Here is a 21,170-nt window from a genome sequence, read left to right as displayed (position 1 = left end):
GAAGGCAGGAGGAGAAAGCGACGACAGAGGACAAGATGGTTGGATGGCATCACCAACTCGATGGATATGAGTTTGAGCAACCTCCGGGAGTTGGTGATGGACAGGGAAGCCTGGCGTGCTACAGTCCATAGGGGTCGCAAAGAGCCAGACGCAACTGAGTGACAGAACTGAACTCTTACATTACCTAACATATCTTCACGTTCAGGTTTTAGCACATGAGCCTCTTTAGAGGACAGTTACTCTGTTTACAAGTACTGAGCCTGCAATTTGAGCAACTGCCATGTCCATGTGAAGTCACTCAGTCGTGTCCAACTCTTTGCGACCCCATAGACTATAACCTACCAGGCTCCTCTGTCCATGGGATTTTACAGGCAAGAGTACTGGAGTGGGTTGCCATTCCCTTCACCAGGGCATCTTCCCGACCCAGGGATCGAACCCAGGTCTCGTGCGTTGCAGGCAGACGCTTTACCGTCTAGGCCACCAGGGAAGCCAACTGCCACCAGGGGGCAAAAGTGAATTCATTTTAGTTCCACAATCCAAGTAGAAAAACCATAACCAGACATTCCCACTCTGCATGCTTTTATTTTTCACAGGTAAAATGTAGAACTTTACTAAGACAACAACACACAAACATTGTTTTGTATTATGTCAAACATCCACCAGTGAGAAGCTTGGCATTACAGAATAAATCTGTATATAGCCTAAGAAGGTAAGGAAGCCTGGGGCAGAAAGGGTCTGAGAGCAAGAAAAAGCATGGCCTGGATCTTGGAGCCCCAAGTCTTGCCCCTGTCCAGCCCCTGAGTGCCTGGCATGGCCCTTCAAGGCCATCTTAAAAGTGGAAAGTTGGACAGAATGAGTTCCTCTGAGGGGGAAGTTCCAGAGCCAAACTGGAGACTGGGAAGACCACCTGCACCTGCTCTGTGAGGTCACAGTGCCAACAGTTCCACTTGACCCAGGAAAGCTTCCACACGGCACCTTTCAGGGCACACTAGGTGGGAGCAGCAGCATCAGCCACTTCCTCCTCACAGACTCCCAGAGATCCCCACCGTCAATCCCCTGTCCTAGAGAAGGACATCGATGCCCCGGTCCTCAAGGAGCCCCGAGGACTCGTGTGACCAACCCGAAAATGTGGCCCACGTCTCCAGGGAGGTCAGGCCCAGGAGGTGAGAACGGCAGCCCCTCCCTCTGCACAGCCCTTACGAAACACCGCCCCTCAGCCCTTTCTTGGAAGCCAGCTGGCGTTAGCAGCTGCGCCTACAGACGCAGCACCTGAAGTCAGAGAGACGACAGTGGCTTTCAGCCAGGGAGCGGAGGAGCGGTCGTCCATTGAGCCCGTGTTTATTGAGCACCTGCTGTGTGCCAGCACTGGGCAGAGTGCTGGGACGGTGGTGTTGCACCAGATGGCCGTGCTCCCTGCCCCCGTGGAGCTCACGTGAGGGAGACAGATCGTAAACGAGAAAGCACGCCTCTCTGCCGTGTTTATCTGTAGGAGGCCTCTGCTTGCGGGTGGTAGCAGTTCCAACTCAAAACAGTGCCTAACTCTGGGCCCCAGAACAGCTGTCTATCCCTAGAGGAGGGCATACAGAATAACCATACGGAGTAAGGAGAATGCTATTATAACTTCAGTATGTATTTTCTTTAGCTCATCCTCTTTTAATTTATATTCCTCAGGAAGGTGTGAATAAAGCCTATACATTTGATAGGGTAAATAATATATTCGTCCACATGGAGAAATATATATACATATATATACACACATATATAAAATGTTGGGAGTATAAAAGTTTAGAAACCATTGACATGGACATGACGTGAAAGTCACTTAGTCATGTCTGACTCTTTGTGACCCCGTGGACTGTAGTCCATGGTGTTCTCCAGGCCAGAATACTGGAGTAGGTAGCCTTTCCCTTCTCCAGGCGATCTTCCCAACCCCGGGGTCGAGCCCAGGTCTCCCACATTACAGGAGAATTCTTTACCAGCTGAGCCACAAGGGAAGCCCAAGAATACTGGAGCGGGTAGCCTATCCCTTCTCTAGCGGATCTTCCTGACCCAGGGATCAAACCAGGGTCTCCTGCATTCCAGTCAGGTTCTTTACCAAATGGGCTATTAGAGACCATACCTTAGAAATAAAGAAAAATGTACATGGCAGGGAATATAGCTAATATTTTATAATAACTATAAATGGAATATAACATTTAAAGTTATTAATCACTATATCATATACCTGTAACATAAAATATTGTACAACTATACTTCAATTTAAAAAAATTTTTTAATTAAAGAAAATTTATCTTACATGCCAAAAGATCCCAAGATATGGATGGCTCCAGAGAATGTTAACTCTGAGGTTCTGCAGTGCCAGCCACTCCCCAGGTTCCTGCCATCTTTTTTGCTCTACCTTTTGGCCTCATCTCACGGTCACAAGGTGGCTACCACCATCCCTGGTGTAGCACAGAAGCATGGCCATATGCGAACAGAGAGGAGGGTGTTGCCTCTTGTGGGTCTCAGTTTAGCAATGAGAATATCTTCTCCCCAAGTCCCAGACCCCTTTATCTACCCTACAGCTCACCCCTGCAGACTTTCCCATCCTTGAACCAACAGCAAGGGGACAGAGACAGAAACAGTCAGAAACCAACCAGATCCATCTAAATCACTCGGGGGAGAAAGGGACAAGGGACCAAAATCAGTCTTCTGCCAGTAAGAGGAAGGAGTGGCTTTTGGATGACAACCAACCGTGACTGCCACAGCAAACTGAGTCCTTTCCTCTGAAGAGGCGTGCACTGAGGGTCAGCCACACCTCAGTCTATCCCTGATTCTCAGCCTTGTGGTCTTGAGCAAACTTTTCAGCAGTTCAGTTTCTCCATCTGGAACATGGGGACGCCATGCTCCTTGTGAACTGTAAAATACAATTGTGAATCCTGTCGTTGCCAGGATCATCCAACGAGGCCGGAACATCTGCAGGATGACAGAGGCGCCTTTGTCAAACGCAAGTGAGAAGGGAGGGCAGAGGGGAGCCCTGGGGTCTTTGTGGGCAGTGAGCGGCTGAAGCTCAGAGATGTCAAGTGGGCAACCCAGGGTCCCCCAGCAAGGGGCAGGGGGCAGGGGGTAGGGATGCTCCTGCAGTGTCTGCAAGCACCTTGTCCCAGAGGCTGGCAGTGACATGACAGCCCTGTGCTTTCTGCAGGTGATGCCTTCCTGTTGCCTGTCCGCATCAATGCCCCAGGCCTGACCCAGTGCATGCTGGAATGTGTGTGTACGTATACACTGAAGAGCCGCCTTGGCCATCAGCGTGGGCCTGGGAAGAGGGCCCAGCCTCAAGCTGGGCTGCAGGTGGAGCTCTGGAGGTCTTCCCTTCAGAGGCGTCAGGGGTGTCATTCCAGCGAGGAATGAGGGTTGGCAAGAGGGACCGGGAGGGAGATCTGCTTGGAGGAGCAGCTAACTGCCAGCCCTCCCCCACTCTGCCACCGGCCTGGCCCCTGAACTCATGCGAATGGTTCCATGCAACTCACCCTCACTTTGAGGACATGGTTCTGACCACACCCTAAAGATCAGTCTTCTGTGTTCCTCCTGCCACACCTCCACTATTCATCCACTCAGTCATTTATCCAACCATCTGTCTGTTATCCATCTGTTGGAATATCCATACACCCTATTAGTTCATCCATCCATCCAAGCCCTTCACTGAGTCATCCATCAATACACCCATACTTTTGTTACCATTCATATCCATTCAGTCATCAACCCATGCACCCTTCCATTCCCCCTCTCATTCTCCCATCCTCTCATCCATCTTTCTAATCACCTCTTTTCCAAGCCATTCTCTTAACCATTCTTCCATGTATCCATGCCTCCTCCCACCTACGCACCCATTCTGAGCCCGTGTTTTTTGCCTAGCTTCATTCACTGCAATAGTAGGCACTCAGGAATGAACCAGACAAGCACTCTTCTACTGAGAAGCTTTCAGTGTCTGGGAATAGACATTGGCAGGGACATCTCAAACTTTTCTTGCTCCTGAGTCACTTTTAAGTATTTAGTACCTGCCAGTCACTAGTGGTTTTGTAGTTCTAGTACTCAGTCCAAGCTGATGCTTACCTATAAGTAGCTCAAAGAACTGTCCTGGGCTCAACTAGCAAATTGAGAGGGTCTCCCAGCAACAGGGTCTCTCCCTGTGAATTGTCATAGGATAAGAAGGAGGATACAGCTGCTCACTGCTCTCCTGTCTCCTCCACAGCCTGGATCACCTGCCTGGCCTGCTTCCTAAGGACTCGGGCTCACCGGGTTCTGTTCAACACTTGCAGGTGAGCTGGGGCAGGAAGCGGGAGGGTTATGGGGACTGGAACTGTGTGCTGGTGACCATGGCAACTCCATCACTGGCTTAGACCTCTCCTCAGATAATCTATATCAAATCTGGTTTATATCAGACCCCTCACCCCAGAACCCACTGTGGCTCCCCGTCAGTCCAGCACCTCAGCCTATAGCCCTCTGAAATCTTGCCTTACCCTTCCTTTCCCAGCTCCCCTTTTTCTGCTTTCTGCAATAGATCCATTGGGCCAGCATGGCTAGGATTCTCACTCCCTGGACCCACTATACCTCTTTCCACCTGCATAGGTTTGCACAGGCTGTTCTTCCTGCCTGAAATGTCTGCTCCATTCTTTCCCTTTTCATTTTCTGCCCATGCAAAATGCCTCTGAATTCCTGCAGAGTTTCCACCTCATTTGTGCATTTAAAGCTTACATTCTAAGCATTTCTTATTTCTGGCCATGCTGTGTCTTTGCTCTGTGTGTGGGCTTTCTCTAATTGTGGCGAGGGTGGGCTACTCTCTAGTTGGGGTTCATGAGCTTCTCGTTGCACTGGCTTATTTTGTTGCAGAACTTGGGTTTTAGGGCTCACGGCTTTCAGTAGCTGTGGTGCAAGGGCTTAGTTGCCCCGCGGCATGCGGAATCTTCCTGGACTAGGGATCAAACCTGTGTCCCTCGCACTGGACCTCCAGGGAAGTCTGAAACATCTCTATAATGTCTTCTCTGGGCCCAGCCTTGGCTCCACCACACATGAGCTCCCATGTGTGGAGAAGCAGACACCAAATTGTGGAATATTCTTAATGAGATAGGAATACCAGACCACATTCCCTGCTCCTGAGAAACCTGTATGGAGGACAAAAAGCAACAGTTAGAACTGGACATGGAACAACAGACAGGTTCAAAATTGGGAAAGGAATACATCAAGGCTGTATTCCTGCTTATTTAACTTCCATGCAGAATACATCATGCGAAATGCCAGGCTGGATGAATCACAAGCTGAAATCAAGATTGCTGGGAGAAATAGCAACAGTTTCAGATGTGCAGATGATACCACTTTAATGGCAGAAAGTGAAGAGGAACTAAAGAGCCTCTTAATGAAGGTGAAAGAAGGGAGTGAAAAAGCTGGCTTTCAAACTCAACATTCAAAAACGAAGATCATGGCATCTGGTCCTATCACTTCATGGCAAATAGATGGGGAAACAGTGGAAACAGTGAGAGAATTCATTTTCTTGGTCTCCAAAATCAGTGCCGATGGTGACTGCAGCCATGAAATTAAAAGGCCCTTGTTCCTTGTAAGAATAGCTATGGCAAACCTCGACAGTATACTAAAAAAGCAGAGATGTCACTTTGCCAACAAAGGTCCATCTAGTCAAAGTCATGAATGGATGTGAGAGTTGGACCGTGAAAAAGCCTGCGCATCAAAGAATTGATGCTTTCAGACTGTGGTGCTAGAGAAGACTCTTGAGAGTTCCTTGGACAGCAAGGAAATCATCCCTGAATATTCATTGGAAGGACTGATGCTGAAGCTGAAACTCCAATACTTTGGCCACCTGATGCGAAGTGCTGACTCCTTGGAAAAGACCCTGATGCTGGGAAAGATTGAAGGCAGGAGGAGAAGGGGGTGACAGAGGATGAGATGGTTGGATGGCATCACCGACTCGATGGACATGAGTTGAGCAAACTCAAGGAGGTAGTGAAGGGCAGAGAAGCCTGGCATGCTGCAGGTCATGGGGTCGCAAAGAGTTAGACACAACTTAGCGACTGTAACAACAGCAACAAAGCTGGGGGTGTTGAGCCTGGAGCTTGTAGGCAGAGGGCACATTTAAACTAAGCCCTGAAGGATGCATTTACTGGGGGAGAAGCTGGAAAGGGGCAAACAGTACGTAAATGGAGGGAGAGAGTGAGGAGGATGTGGGTGAACACTATGAGTTGATCTCTGATGGCCAGAGATACTGGGCTAAGGGCTTTCTTTCCTCAGAGATGCTGTGGAGCCACAGAACATGGCCAGCATCTTGGAGAGAGTGTCATGGCCCAGATAGGAATGTGCTTCTCGGGGTGCGTTCAGGGCAAGGGCCAGGCTGAGACTGTCCAGCCTGTGCAAAGCCCTGCCTCACCTTGACCATCACTTCTCTGTCTTGCAGATACAAGCTGTTCATCCACAAGCTGATAGAAAAAGCAGGCGTTCTGATCCTCTGTGCTTTTGGTACGTGTCCAGGGCCCTGTCCCATTCCAGGTGGAGGTACCTAACCCTGGGCTCGTGCCCATCCTGGGGAGGGAAAGAGCTGTGGCACCAGCTATGTGACACTGTGCCCGACACTGTCCCTCTGGGAACCCCAGTATCCTCATCTGCCTAATGAGTGTTGCTGTGAGGATAAAATGATGTCCAAGGAAAATGTTTGAAAGCTAAGAAAAACTTTGAAAACTGTAAGGTTCTCCCCAAACTGTATTATATAATATTCTTATTCTTCCTCTTCTTCTTTTCCCTCTCCCTCCCTCCCTCTTTCTCCCTCTCTCTTTCTCTCTCAGTTTTTGTGGCTTCCTTCCAGCCAACACCACCACCTCTCACATTACAGCTTTGCTTTCTCAAACAAAGAAATCTCCTCCTTCTACTTAAATACACCACCAGGTGGGGGTTGAGGGAAAGAGAAGGAAGAGAATTTGCTAAGAAATTAGAAATTCCTGGACAACATAATCCAACAGATAAGACTTTTTAAAATAATGCCAAAGGTCAATTGTACAACTGACTTTTGTGTACTGATCTTGTATCCTGCAACCTTGCTGAACTCATGTGTTACTGCTAACACTGGGCAAGACACCCAGTCTTGAATACTTTAAGATTTCTATATGCAACATCATGTCATCTGCCTTTTATTTCTTTTTCTTAACTAATTGACCTGGCTCAAATCCCAAAATAATGTTAAATAGAAACAGCAAGAGCAGGGAATTCTTTGGTGGTCCAGTGGTTAGGACTCGGTGCTTTTGCTGCCAGGGCCTGGGTTCAATCCCTGGTCAGGGAAACTAAGATCCTGCAAGCTTCATAGGATCAAAAAAAAAAAAAGAAAAGAAATTTTAAGAGCAGACACCTTGTCTTACTCCTGATCTTAGGAAGAAAACCTCCAGTATTTCACCATTAAGCATGATGTTAGCTGTGGCTCATAAACAACTTTTATCAGATTGAGGAAGTTCCATTCTTTTCTTTGAAGTTCTATTCTGTTCTATTTAAAAACAACAAATATATTTTAAAGGTATATAATAATGACCTGAATAATGAGATTTCAGACAGCACAGAAATCATAAAATGCAAGGGGGACCACCCCTTTTCCTTCTTTTTGCCAATTATCCCCAGTAGGATTAAGACTGGAGAGGAAGAGGAAACATAGATTACTTGGTTTATGTGAGCTGATATGCATATATGATATCATTGGATCATAAAGTGGATTTTACTGTTATTCCCATTTTACAGAGGAGTAAACTAATGCATAGAGGGATTAAGTAACTTCTCCCAAAACTGCACAGTGCTAGGAAGTGGCAAGGCTTAGATTTAAATCTAGAAGTCTTAACTCCAAAGCCTAAGATGTAAGCTCTTAAGCTTTCATCCTAAATGCTCATTCTTGTTCCCCGACTCCCACAGGATTTTGGATGTTTTCTGTGCACTTACCGTCCAAAATGGACATCTGGCAGGTAAGTGCGTACTCTCTTCAGGCCCCACCCCTGACTGGCCTCACCCTAACCGGTCAATGTCACCTTCATAAGTTCCTTCCCCTCTTACCACTTCTGGACCCTACTCAGTTGCTGACTCATTCCAGATACAAATCTCTGCCTTTGTCTTGTTCCCCTCCTGGAACCATCTCTCCCGTCAAAATGTGACTTTCAAGGACCAGATGCATAGTTCCTCCTCCAGGATCCTCTCCTGTCACTGTTTCCCAGAGGTGACCCATCTTTCCTTTATCAAGGCCCCCACCTACAATGGGATGGTGTGGCCAAAGAACACATTTCTCTCTCTACTCAAGGCAGTTAGTTCTTTTGCTCAAATGAGATGAGACCTTTACTTTGTGGTTCCTGGAGAAGAAGGAGGAGAAATCAGTGGCCAGAGCTCCCTGTCTGAGGACAGCAGAGTCAGAAGGCCTTGATAGAAGAGATCTGATGAACCTGTCCTTCCCTCTCTTCTTCTCCCCTTATGAATGAACTCTGTCATATGCTTCCCTCTCCTCCAGAAATACCTAAGCAGAGGTGGTCACATTCCCCTCTACTCTTCCACAATTTTCTGTAATCATAATTGCTTTCCCAACTGTATTGAGAGTCCTTGAAGACAGAGTCAGATCTGATTCACTCCAGCAATGTCCACCTCAACACCTGGTACAAGGTGAACATGATCAATTCTGGACATTTAGATGGCCAGATGGGGTGTGATTGGAGGCGGGATGGAAGTGATGGATGTAAGGATGTGGGAAATGGATAGTGGGATAGATGGATGAATGAATGGAAGAAGGTACAGATGAGAGAGTGGATGGATGGGAGGGCAGATGGGATAAGGGTGAGTAAATGGATGGATGGATAGATAGATGAATGGATAGCTGAGTGGGACAGTGGATAGACAGGAGGGTAGATGGATGCATGCATGCATGGACTGATGAAAGGGTCGATGGATAAGGTAAGGTGGATGGATAAGAAAGATTGGATAAATGAAGGAGCAGACTGATGGGAAAGGGGGATGAATAGGATGGTAGATGGGTGGGAGGTTTGATGGAAGTGTATGCAGATGAATGAGCAAAAAGGAGGGTAAATTGGATTTTGAATGGATGGCAGGTGGGAAAAAATAGGAAAGTGGATGAATGGCTGGATTTATGACTGTGGGAGGATGGATTGATGAAATTCTACTGGGCCCAGATTAGGCCATCTGAAGGAGATCCCTTGCTTTCCTCAATATCCCACCAGGAAGACAGCATAGATAGTCCACTGCAGAGCTTGAGGTAAGAAGAATCTGCTAAATAGTCCTAATGTTACCTAAAAACCAGAGCTATAGCCAAGATCTACTGGCTAAGAATATGGGGTCTGCCAGAACAATTTGGGCTTAAATCCCAGCTCCCATACCTCCTACCTGGCTAAACTTATACAAGTCACTTCACTTCTTCTCCTTTATGAAATAAAGCATAACACCCAGCTTGTTCTTGGTAATCATGGATATTAAAGAAAATGTCATGAATAGTTCCTGACCCATAGTTAGTGTTCAGCAGATGGTTTTGGTTGTTACTGTTGTTTAGTCATAAGTCCTGTCCAGCTCTTTGTAACCTCATGGACTATAACCTGCCCTGTCCATTGGATTTCCCAAGCAAGAACACTGGAGTGAGTTGCCATTTCCTTCTCCAGGGGATCTTCCCCATCCAGGGAAAGAACTCGTGTCTCCTGCTTGGCAGCTGGATTCTTTACCACTGAGCCACTTGGGAAAGCCCCAGCAAATGGTAGCTGAGAAGAAATTTTAACCAAGATACACCCATGGCAGCATCCTTAAATGAAAAAAAATACTCCAATATTCAGAAGGAATGAGTTGGGTTTAGGGATAGTCAGACAGTCCAAGCAGAAGTAAGGGCATGAGTAATGCTCACTGCTCTAAATTCTTGGAGATAGGAATTTGGGGGGCAGGTCCAGGGATGGGCCCATGAGAGTGGGAAGATGAGAAGCTAGCTCTCTGTGTGCTGACTGGCAGAGGTAGAAGCTGACTGTGATAGTAGCAGCATCACAAATCAGTTGCTCTCTGTTCTCATTCCTTCCCCATAAGGATGTACCAAGAGAAGGTGCGGCATCATACTGGGGAAATCCAGGACCTCCGAGGCCACTTGAACCAGCTCATTGCCAAGCTCCAAGAGATGGAAGCCATGTCCGATGAGGTGAGTTGCTAGCCATTCTGCCCCGAAACACCTGACCTCTCTGTTTGATGTCCAGCTTCTCATATTCCAAGTTTTAGTGGAACATATGCCCAAATAACTTCCTGGGAAAGAATAAAATAAGAGGTATGTATTAAGTTTTTTTTAGAACATGTATGTTTGAAAACATCTTTATTCTACCCTTGCACTTGTTGATAGTTAGGTTGGGTATAGAATTATAGATAGGAAAAATTTCCCCTGAGGATTTTGAAAGAATTCCACTCTTGTGTTCTAGTCTAAGCTGTTGCTTTGATGCTGCTACTGCTGCTAAGTCACTTCAGTCGTGTCCGACTCTGTGCGACCCCATAGATGGCAGCCCACCAGGCTCCCCCGTCCCCGGGATTCTCCAGGCAAGAACACTGGAGTGGGTTGCCATTTCCTTCTCCAATGCAGGAAAGTGAAAAGTGAAAGTGAAGTCGCTCAGTCGTGTCCGATTCTTAGCGACCCCATGGACTGCAGCCCAGCAGGCTCCTCTGTCCATGGGATTTTTTTTTTCGCTTTTAATTCTATTGCCTTGGGAGACTGATCTAAGGAAATGATTGGTATGATTTATGTCAAAGAATGTTTTGCCTATGTTCTCTCCTAAGAGTTTTATGGTGTCATGTCTTAGATTTAAGTCTAAACCATCTTGACTTTATTTTTGTGTGGTGTGAAAGTGTGTTCTAATTTCATTGATTTAATGAGGCTTCCAGCTTTTCCAAAATCACTTGCTGAAGAGACCTCTTTTCTCTATTGTATATCCTTGCCTCCTTTGTCAAAGATTAATTGACTGTGGACATATGGATTTATTTCTGGACTTTGAATTTCCAATTTTGGGTACAAAATCTCTGACCCCATTGGCAGTCTTCTCTGCCAGGGGCAAGCTTGGATTCTCAGTCTCTCATTGTGATTGTAATTGGTTTAGTGCCCTGGAGTGAAGAGCAGATGTAGCTACTCAGTACTGACTCAGCATTTCCTCTAGGACAGCAGTTCTCAAAGTGTGGCCTCCATTTCAGCAGCATCAGCATTACCTGGAAAAATGTGAGAAATTCAAATTAACGGACCCCACCCAGACCTACTGAATCACATACTCTAAGGATGGGAACCAACTTTTCTGTGTTTCAACAAGTCCTTCAGTGATTCTGACAAATAATAAGGAGAATCACTGTGCCGAGTCTTTAATCTCTTGCTTGCTTTGTTTTGGCGTCTCCTTCCTCGGAGGGACTTTGCTTATTAAGCGCTGTGAGACTGGGAGATTTTATTCTGCTTTTCAGAAGCTTTTAAAGCAGCTCTTTAGCTTCTTACATAGTCTTGGATTCCAGTTAACATCTAATGAGGGAAATAAGCCATGGCCAAGGCTCCTTAAGTGTCCAATTCCGTTCTACCTGCTCTATGTAAATGCTAACAACTTCGCTGCTTTCTCTTTTGTCAGTAGCAGCCCCTGCCCCCAGATCCTCAACCCATGCACAGAATCATCAAATGCCGCCGAGATTAAGAATGTCAGCATATTTCAGATTGGTTGTCCCCTGTCTAGAATTTTAGTCCATCTGGTCCTGTTTCTTTCATAGCTCAATGATGGTATTAAAACATGATTTAGCAAACCATCTGGCTTTTTCTACTTGTTTTTAGTGGGACCATCGGTTCTCGGTAACTTACTACATCTAACCTAGAAGCCCTACATCATCTTACCTTACATCTAAAATGTCATAATAATGTACCTATGAGTTAGCCACACTTGGCTTTCAATGTGGAAACCCTTTCAATGTGGAAACGTGTTCTTTAAGAAAGATAAATATCATATGATATCACTTATATGTAGAATTTTCTTAGCTTTTCTTAGTCTTTTCTTAGCTTTAGGAGCTCAGTTCTTACCTCTCTGAGTCTGTTTCCACATCAACAAATAGAATATAATTACTGCCCTGTAACACTCTATCTGGAGAAGGCAATGGCACCCCACTCCAGTACTCTTGCCTGGAAAATCCCATGGATGGAGGAGCCTGGTAGGCTGCAGTCCATGGGGTCGCTAGGAGTCGGACACAACTGAGCGACTTCCCTTTCACTTTTCACTTTCCTGCATTGGAGAAGGAAACGGCAACCCACTCCAGTGTTCTTGCCTGGAGAATCCCAAGGACGGGGAGCCTGGTGGGCTTCCAACTATGGGGTCCCACAGAGTCGGACACGACTGAAGCGACTTAGCAGCAGCAGCAGCAGCAACACTCTATCTACTATGCTAGTTACCCAGTTACCATCCTAAAACTTAGTAGTGCAGAACAACCATTTTATTATGTCCAAAGATTCTGTGAATCAAGAATTCAGACAGGATGCAGTGGAGATGGTTTGTCACTGCTTCATGACGTCAGGGGCCTCAGCTGGGAAGGCACGAAGGCTGGAGATGACCCAATATCTGGGTCTGGAATCATCTAGAGGAATCTTTATTCACTTGTGTGGAGGTTGATGCTGGCTGTCAGCTGGGAACTGAGGGCTGTTGACTAAAGTGCCCATAGGTGGTCCCTTTGTATGGCATGGCCTTCCTTACAACACGGCAACTGGCTTCAGAAAGTGAACGTCCCCCCAGAAGCAGATGGTTCACCTTTTAGGACTGAGCCCACAGGTCATATAGCATCACTCCCATCAGTCACAGGCTCACCCAGATGGATAGGGAGAGAACTGAAGTCCCATGTGTCCATGAGAAGGGTGTCAAAGTCACACAGAAGGAGGAGCAAGGAACGAGAGGCCTGTCTGCAATCATTTTAAGAAAATACAATCTGCTACTCTGTGAAACTTTATTTTCTTGGGCTCCAAAATCACTGCAAATTGTGACTACAGCCATGAAATTAAAAGACGTTTGTTCCTTGGAAGAAAGGTTATGACCAACCTAGACAGCATATTAAAAAGCAGAATCATTACTTTGCCAACAAAGGTCCGTCTAGTTAAAGCTATGGTTTTTCCAGGATTCATGTATGGATGTGAGAGTTGGACCATAAAGAAGGCTTAGCACCAAAGAATCAATATTTTCAAATTGTGATGCTGGAGAAGACTCTTGAGAGTCCCCTGGACTACAAGGAAATCCAACCAGTCAATCCTAAAGGAAATCAGTCCTGAATATTCATTGGAGGGACTGATGCTGAAGTTGAAACTCCAATACTTTGGCCACCTGATGCAAAGAACTGACTCGTTGGAAAAGACCCTGATGCTGGGAAAGATTGAAGGCGGGAGGAGAAGGGGACGGCAGAGGATGAGATGGTTGAATGGCATCACTGACTCGATGGACATGAGTTTGAGTAAGCTCTGGGAGTTGGTGATGGACAGGGAAGCCTGGTGTGCTGCAGTCCATGGGGTCACAAAGAGCCAGACACGACTGAGTGACTGAACTGAACTGAACTCCGTGAAGGCACAGGAACCAAGATCAAATTACCAACGTTCATTAGGTCATAGAGAAAGCAAGGGAATTCCAGAAAAATATCTATTTCCGCTTCATTGACTGTGCTAAAGCCTTTGACTATGTGGATCAGAAACTGGAAAATTACTAAAGAGATGGGAATACCAGACCACCTTACTTGTTTCCTGAGAAACCTCTACAGAGATAAAGAAGCAACAGTTAGAACTGGACATGGAACAACTGACTGGTTAAAAATTGGGAAAGGAGTATAACAAGGCTGTATATTGTCACCCTGCTTATTTAACTTATATGCCGAATATATCATGTGCAATGCGAGGCTAGATGAATCCCAAGCTGGATCAAGATTGCCAGCAGAAGTATCAGCAGCCTCAGAAATGCAGATGATACCACTGTAATGGCAGAAAGTGAAGACGAACCAAAGAGAATTTGAAGAGGGTGAAAAGAGAAGAGTGAAAAAACTGGCTTGAAACTCAACATTCAAAAAACTAAGATCACAGCATCTGGTCCTATCACCTTATGGGAAATAGAAGGGGAAAAAGTGGAAGCAGGCACAGCTTTTATTTTCTTGGGCTCCAAAATCACTGCAAGCAGTGACTGCAACTAGCTCCTTGGCAGGAAAGCTGTGACATACCTAAAATGAAAGTGTAAGTGTTAGTTACTCAGTCGTGTCCTATGAACTATAGCCCGCCAGGCTCCTCTGTCCATGGGGATTTTCCAGGCAAGAATACTGGAGTGGGTTGCCAAGCCCTCCTCCAGGGAATGTTTCCAACCCAGGGATCAAACCCATCTCCCGCATTGCAGGCAGATCCTTTACCCTCTGAGCCACCAGGAAAGGCCATGACAAACCAAGACAACATATTAAAAAGCAGAGTCATCACTTTGCTGACAAAGGTCCATCTAGTCAAAGCTATGGTTTTTACAGTAGTCATGTACGAATATGAGAGTTGGACCATAAAGAAAGATAAGCTCCGGAGAATTGATGCTTTCGAATTGTGGTATTGGAGAACTCTTGAGAGTCCCTTAGACTGCAAGGAGATCCAACCAGTCAATCCTAAAGGAAATCAAACCTGAATATTCATTGGAAGGATTGATGCTGAAGCTGAAACTCCAATACTTTGGCCACCTGATGCAAAGAACCAACTCATGGGAAAGACCCTGATGCTGGGAAAGATTGAAGGCAAAAGGAGAATGGGGGTAGTAGGTAGCAACGTCGAATCAATGGACAAGAATTAGAGCAAACTCCAGGAGATAGTGAAGGACAGAGGAGCCTGGCATGCTGCAGTTCATGTGGTTACAAAGAGTTAGATGCAACTTAGTGACTGAGCAACACTCTTGTGAAAAATCTAATCAAATAGTGGCCAGTGATTTATTGAGCACCAACTGTGCTCAACGCTTTGCGATCTTTATCTGGCAATGTAGAGGTTAAGAACCTGAACTCTGGAACCAGAGTTTCCGGGTCTGCCTCTCACTAGCTATGTGACCTTGGACAAGTTACCTTTTTGTGCCTCAATATTCTCCTCTTTAAAATGGGGGCAATAATAGTACATACCTCCTAGGGTTGCTGAGAGGGGATAAGTATGAACATACTGAAGACAGTCCTGACATATAGTCACAGCTTTATGAGTCTTAGCTCTAATCCTAACAAGAGTAGGGGGTGGATGTGATTATTGTTCCAGTTTCTCTGGTGGCTCACACTGTAAAGAACCTGCCTGCAATGCAGGAGACCGGGGTTCGATCCCTGAGTCGGGAAGATCCCCTGGAAGAGGGAATGGCAACTCACTCCAGTATTCTTGCCTGTAAAAGCCCAAGGACAGAGGGGTTTGGCCGGGCTATATGGGGGCACAAAGAGTCAGACAGGACTGAGTGACTAACATGTTCACTTCATAAAGTGAGAAAATCAAGATTCGGGGGCAGGGGGGTGCACGGGGGCAGTAACTAGCCTAGGGATTGTTAGCAGGAAAGGTCTGTCTGACTCCAGGCCCCCTGCCCTGGACTTGACTGAGACTCCTGGTCCTGCATGTATGACAGTGCATCCCAGAGGGTGTGAAAACACCGAGGAAACCCCATGGATGGGACGGGGGCGGCTCTGGACCTCCTCACAGCACAGCATGTGACAGCCCTGTGCATGGACCAGGCAGTGGCCAGCAGGCAGGGACGAAAAGGTGTCCTGAGGCCACTCGTCACCTGGTGTGAACAGAGCTGTGGACCGTGATCTGTAAGAACACACCACTGCACAGCTTGGGTTTTCTGCCTTCGCAGCAAAAAATGACCCAGAAAATAATAAAGATGATCCAAGGAGATTACATTGAGAAGCCGGACTTTGCCCTGAAGTCAATAGGTGAGTGACTTCCCACCTACCTTGCCTCACCAACCAGCCCAGCCCAAGTTTCCTGAGAAACTCTTCAGAGGGTAGATTTCAGCTCTGGTCGGGGGCATATCCTGCTAACCTCACCCGCCTGGCTGGTGCTCTTGTTACGGTTTTCCATTTTCTCCCACAGAGGCTGAGGTGGGAAGGGGAGGCCATCATCCACCCGTCCCCCTCCAAATGTAGGGGTCCACAGAGTTGTCCCTGTCTGTGCAGGGGAGACTGGCCACAGGCCTAATTACAGTTAGGAATCACGCCTGTGAAAAATTAAGCAGTGGCTGCAATAGAGGGATAGGGAGGAGCATGCTGGGTTGAGGTCTGGTAAGGAGGATGAAGTGTTTTTCGTATCAAACCACAGGAACTGATATGAAAGGTGCCCCTGTGAGGGGCTGCATGGGAGGGGGTGAGGTGGGCAGGCAGGCGGGCTGCCTGGTGTAGGCAGCACCAGCTCACCCCAGCATCCCTAGGCCCAAGGAGACTCAGTGTCAGAGGGCTTCGGTCTAAGCTCTCAGACCTGGAGTCTGAGAATGGCTATAATAAGGGCCCCGGTGATACTAACTGGGTTATAATAACTAGGCTGACATAAGTGAGTGAGCGCCTGCATTGCACCAGGCACTGCTGGAAAAAGTTTACTGTATTAACTCCTTTCAACCTCACAACAACTCCATGAAATGGATGCTCTCATTACTACTATTATTATTACTTTTGTTACTCCCATATCCCAGAGGACAACGCTGAGGTCCAGAGAGGACCACTGACTCTTCTGAAGTGTTCCCCTGGCACCTAGTGAGACTCCCTCCACCAGGCAGATGCCAGGGCTGCTCAGCTGAGACTCTTCCCCCTCCCCCCATCCCCCGCCCCAACCCCTCCGCTGCCATCACCTCCCACACAGGGGCCTCCATCGACTTTGAGCAGACGTCAGCCACGTACAACCACGACAAGGCCTGCTCCTACTGGAACTGGATCCGGCTGTGGAACTATGCACAGCCCCCGGACGTGATCCTCGAGGCAGGAGGAATGGCGGGACGGGGGAGAGTGGCAGGGGTGTGGCCAGGGGCCTGGGGGCAGGAGCTGAAGGCAGAGGTTGGGGTGAGAGTGCAGAGGGTGGGGGCCTGGGGCAGAGTAGGAACGAGAGAAAGGGAGGAACCGAGGCAGAAAAAAGGCACAGTTGATGGGGTGGGGGTGGTAGTCTGGGGAGAAGTTGGGGTGCTATGCAGGAGTAGGGGACAGGCCCAGGGGCAGGGACAGCCTGCTCTGGCACTGGAAGAGACCCCTCCCCCAACCCTCAAGTCTTGCATCTCAGGGAACCCTGACTGCGCTGGGCTGAGGGGAGGGGTCATCCTTGCTGCCTGCTGTCAGGGAGGCTTCCTGGACGGAGTTGGTGGTACTCGAACCGAGCTTTGTAGACAGGAAGGACTGGGCTTGTCCAGGAAGGCTGAGAAGGTCTAGGGAAGCCAAGCTGGGATAAGGAATCTGTTCTTTAACCATCTACATTCACTACATCTGCCGCTTCCAGCCCAATGTGACACCTGGCAACTGCTGGGCCTTCTCGGGTGACCGCGGCCAGGTGACCATCCGACTGGCCCAGAAGGTCTACCTGTCCAACCTGACCCTGCAGCACATCCCGAAGACCATCTCACTGTCAGGCAGCCTGGACACCGCCCCCAAGGACTTCGTCATCTACGTGAGCACGCCCCAGCTGGCAGCAATGCTTAGCTGAGGGGACAGCTCGTAATGGCAGCTTTCACAGCACTGTGATAAACCATACAATCTACGAAGCCTAGAGGGGCTGGATGTTAAGGCTGGGGATAGTCAGGGTCAGGGTCAGATCACAGCCTTCTGGGATTAGGGGGTAAACGGCACTCTATCACAACCCAAGTTTTTCAGAGCCAATTGAGTCTTCAAAGATAATTGAGCCCCCATTTTACTGAAAAGGAAACAGGTTCAGAGAAAGGGCAGGGATACATCAAACCCTAGAGTCAACGGCAGTGTTAGAAGTGGACCCTTAACCTTCTGGCTTCCAGTCCAATGCTTTTTCCTATCCTTTACCTGTGCTGCAATGGAACAGTGCCCAAAGAAGTAGACAGCTCCCCATCCTGACAGGTGTGCAAGTCTCGACTGGAGAAGGCAGCACCTCCTGGAGTTCCTGCCTGTACCTGATGCTTTATTCTTGGTTCTGATTCTCCAGGGCATGGAAGGCTCCCCCAAGGAGGAGGTGTTCCTGGGGGCATTTCAGTTTCAGCCAGAAAATATCATTCAGACGTTCCAGCTCCAGGTACCTGAGAAACCCTGCCCATGCTGGGCACCTACTGAACACACACTGTGGACAGGGCTTTACAGGGGACCCCACTTCATGCCCCAGCAGCCCGAGGTGGTGCACAGGTGTCACTAACTGACTTGACAGATGAGGAAACTGAGGCCAGAGTGATGGAGCCACTGCCTAGGGCCTAGAGTGGAACCCTGAGGAGACTCATCTACCTCCATTTCCCTGAGCCACTGAGGAGCCCTCCTGCTGTGGTTCCTCCCATGGACAGCAGGTGGTGAGCTGGTAGGGCCATCAGGCCAGGGTCAGTGGCTTTGAACTTAATGTCTCCATACTGGGAAACCACATGATCAACACCTGGTCCAACTACAGGTGGGGAAGCTGAGGCCTGGAGGGGAGGGAGTTGGAGACAGAAGCATGACCAGAAGGCTGGAATGGCCCTGAGACTCGAGAAAATGTTCAGGCTTGGAAATCCGACTGACCCTGGCCCAAATCCTGACCCAACCATAATTTCTATGTGATCACAGACCATTCTCTTTCTCTCTGGGCCTCAGTTTCCCCTGGTGTAATTTCCTGGGAGGTTGAGACCATCCAGTGAGATCTCACAGGCCACTGGGCTCCATCCCCTCTGGGTTATGGGGAGAAAGGGGAGGGGGCCGCATTTATATACCACCTACTGTATGCCCAGGGCTGGTAAGCCATCTGGCCCCAAGATCTTACTTCAGTGCTCACGGCAACCCTGGGAAGCAGACATTACCCCTCTTCCTCTTATAGACCGGAAACTGAAGCCCAGAGAGGGTATGGTTTGCCCAGGGTGCCACAGCACACATGTGCCAGGGCCCCAAGGCTGGGATGTGTTCCCCATCACCGTCGAGCTATCTTCCGGCCTCAGCCCCTTGCATCCCAGCCCCTGAGTGACCTGCCATGTGGTTTTGGGACATTCCCCTCTCAGAGCCTCAGTTTCCCCAGCTAAGGAATTGGAGGGTTTCCTTCCACTCCCAAATATTCCTCTGGACAGGCCAGATCAGGGGCTATGAGTGAGATGGCCCCTGTCTGTGGCTCTCCTTCAGAACCAGCCTCCCAGGACATTTGGGGCCGTCAAGGTGAAGATATCCAGCAACTGGGGGAACCCACGCTTCACCTGCCTGTACCGAGTACGTGTGCATGGCTCTGTGACTCTACCCAGAGAGCAGCCTAACTAGAGCCCCCACCCCAAGAGAGATTAAAGTTTATTCTTCATGTCCAATTCCAAGTGTCTTTTGCCCCCCAAAAGTGAGAGTGGCCTAGGGCTTGATGTCTGAAATTCAGTGTAGCAATTATCAATCCCATCCTGGGTACCCAGGTACCCTCACAACAGCCCCATGAGGCCCCATTTCACACATGGGGACAATGAAGTCTCCAGGCAAAAAAACTGACTTGCCAGAAGTCACAGTTAGCAAATGGCAGCACCAGGATTCAACTCCAAGCTGTCTGACCCCCGTACGTGACTTACCTTCTGGTTTCAAGTCAAACTCTGCCACTGACCCGAGTGTGACCCTGGGCAAGACCCAGCCTTTTCAGTTTCCCCATCTACAATAGAGACAGGATCATGGCTGTTGTATCAGATGAGGTGGGAGATGAGAAATCCTTCCTGTGACCATCACAGAGTGTTTCAACATCACACAGATGATTCAGTGTAACCTTAGACAAAACACACATCCTCTCTGGACCTCTGTTTTTCCAGGTGTGAACATTTCTAGTCCATTGTGTGCATTGAAAGACAATATCAACAAAGTATAAAAGGCAACCCACAGGATGGGAGAGAGTATTTGCAAATCATATATCTGATAAGAGATTAATATTCAGAATATATGGAGAACTCCTAAAATTCAACCACAAAAAAAAAAACTCAATTCAAAAATGGGCAAAGCATTTGAACAGACATTTCTCTGAAAAAGATATATGAATGGTCAATAAGTACATTGACAACTTATTCAACATCACTCATCATTAGGAAAATGCAAATCAAAACTACAATGAGGGATTTGCTCTGTGGTCCCGTGGTTAAGGATCCACCTGCCATGCAGGGGACATGGGTTCAATCCCTGGTCAGGGAACTAAGGTCCCACATACCATAGGGCAACTAAGCCCACATTCCTCAAAATACAGAGCCCACACGCTCTGGAGCCCGTGTGCCACAACTAGAGAGAAGCCTGAGCGCCACAAGGGAAGATTCCGTGTGCCATAACCAAGACCCAATGCAGCCAAAAATAAACACCTTTTTAAAAAGACTTTTAAAAAATCTATAATGAGATCTACTACTTCACACCCATTAGGCTATTATAAAAAAAAAAATAAAAAGTGTGGATGAGGATATAGAGAAATTGGAACTTGTGTACTGTCAGTGGGACTTCATGTAGAGCCACTGTGGAAAATAGTAAGGCATTTTACAAAAAAAAAAATAGATTTAAAATAGAAACACCATTTGACTGAACAATCCCACTCTGGATATTTACCAAAAAGAATTAAAAGCAGGGTCTCAAAGAGGTATTTGTACACTCATATTCATAGCAGCATTATTCGTAACAGCAGGAAGCAACACAAGTTTTCATCAACAGAATAAATGAAATAAACCAGATGTGTTCTATACATAAAATGGAATACTATTCAGTCTTTGAAAGGAAAAAGTTCTGCAATATGCCGCAACATGGATGAACCTTGAGAACATGATGCTAAATGAAATAAGCCAGTCACAAAAAGACAAATGTGCTATGATTCTACTTATATGAGATACTTATTCTGTCAAATGCATGGAGGCAGAAAGTAGATGGGTTGCCACCAGTTGAGGTATGGGAGAATGGGGAGTCGGTGTTAAATGGGTACACAGCTTCAGTTTTACATGGAAAGAGCTATGAAGATGGATGTTGGTGATGGTTGCAACAATGTTATGAATATATTTAATACC

General features: G+C 47.5%; 1 protein-coding gene across 2 annotated transcripts; it reads left to right on the top strand.

Annotated features, from left to right (window-relative positions):
• The first annotated feature begins 960 nt into the window (after nt 1-960).
• Nucleotides 961-19,472, top strand: SUN5 (Sad1 and UNC84 domain containing 5). Of its 2 annotated transcripts, XM_061437266.1 has the most exons (13): nt 961-1,163; nt 2,932-2,990; nt 3,185-3,253; nt 4,232-4,298; nt 6,440-6,501; nt 7,930-7,979; nt 9,234-9,268; nt 10,075-10,183; nt 15,858-15,936; nt 16,856-16,971; nt 17,480-17,647; nt 18,152-18,238; nt 19,297-19,472. In XM_061437266.1, the coding sequence occupies exons 1-13, from the start codon at nt 1,078-1,080 to the stop codon at nt 19,426-19,428; spliced, it is 1,119 nt and encodes a 372-aa protein (XP_061293250.1). In that variant the 5' UTR covers nt 961-1,077; the 3' UTR covers nt 19,429-19,472. The 2 variants fall into 2 exon arrangements, with proteins under 2 accessions (XP_061293250.1, XP_061293249.1); XM_061437265.1 differs by lacking the exons at nt 18,152-18,238; nt 19,297-19,472 and having other exon boundaries at nt 16,856-17,524.
• The last annotated feature ends 1,698 nt before the right edge of the window (nt 19,473-21,170 follow it).

Source organism: Bos javanicus, chromosome 13 (genome assembly GCF_032452875.1).
Source record: "Bos javanicus breed banteng chromosome 13, ARS-OSU_banteng_1.0, whole genome shotgun sequence".
In the NCBI taxonomy this organism is placed as follows: Eukaryota; Metazoa; Chordata; class Mammalia; order Artiodactyla; family Bovidae; genus Bos; species Bos javanicus.
This window is presented reverse-complemented; position numbering and strand designations above follow the sequence as displayed.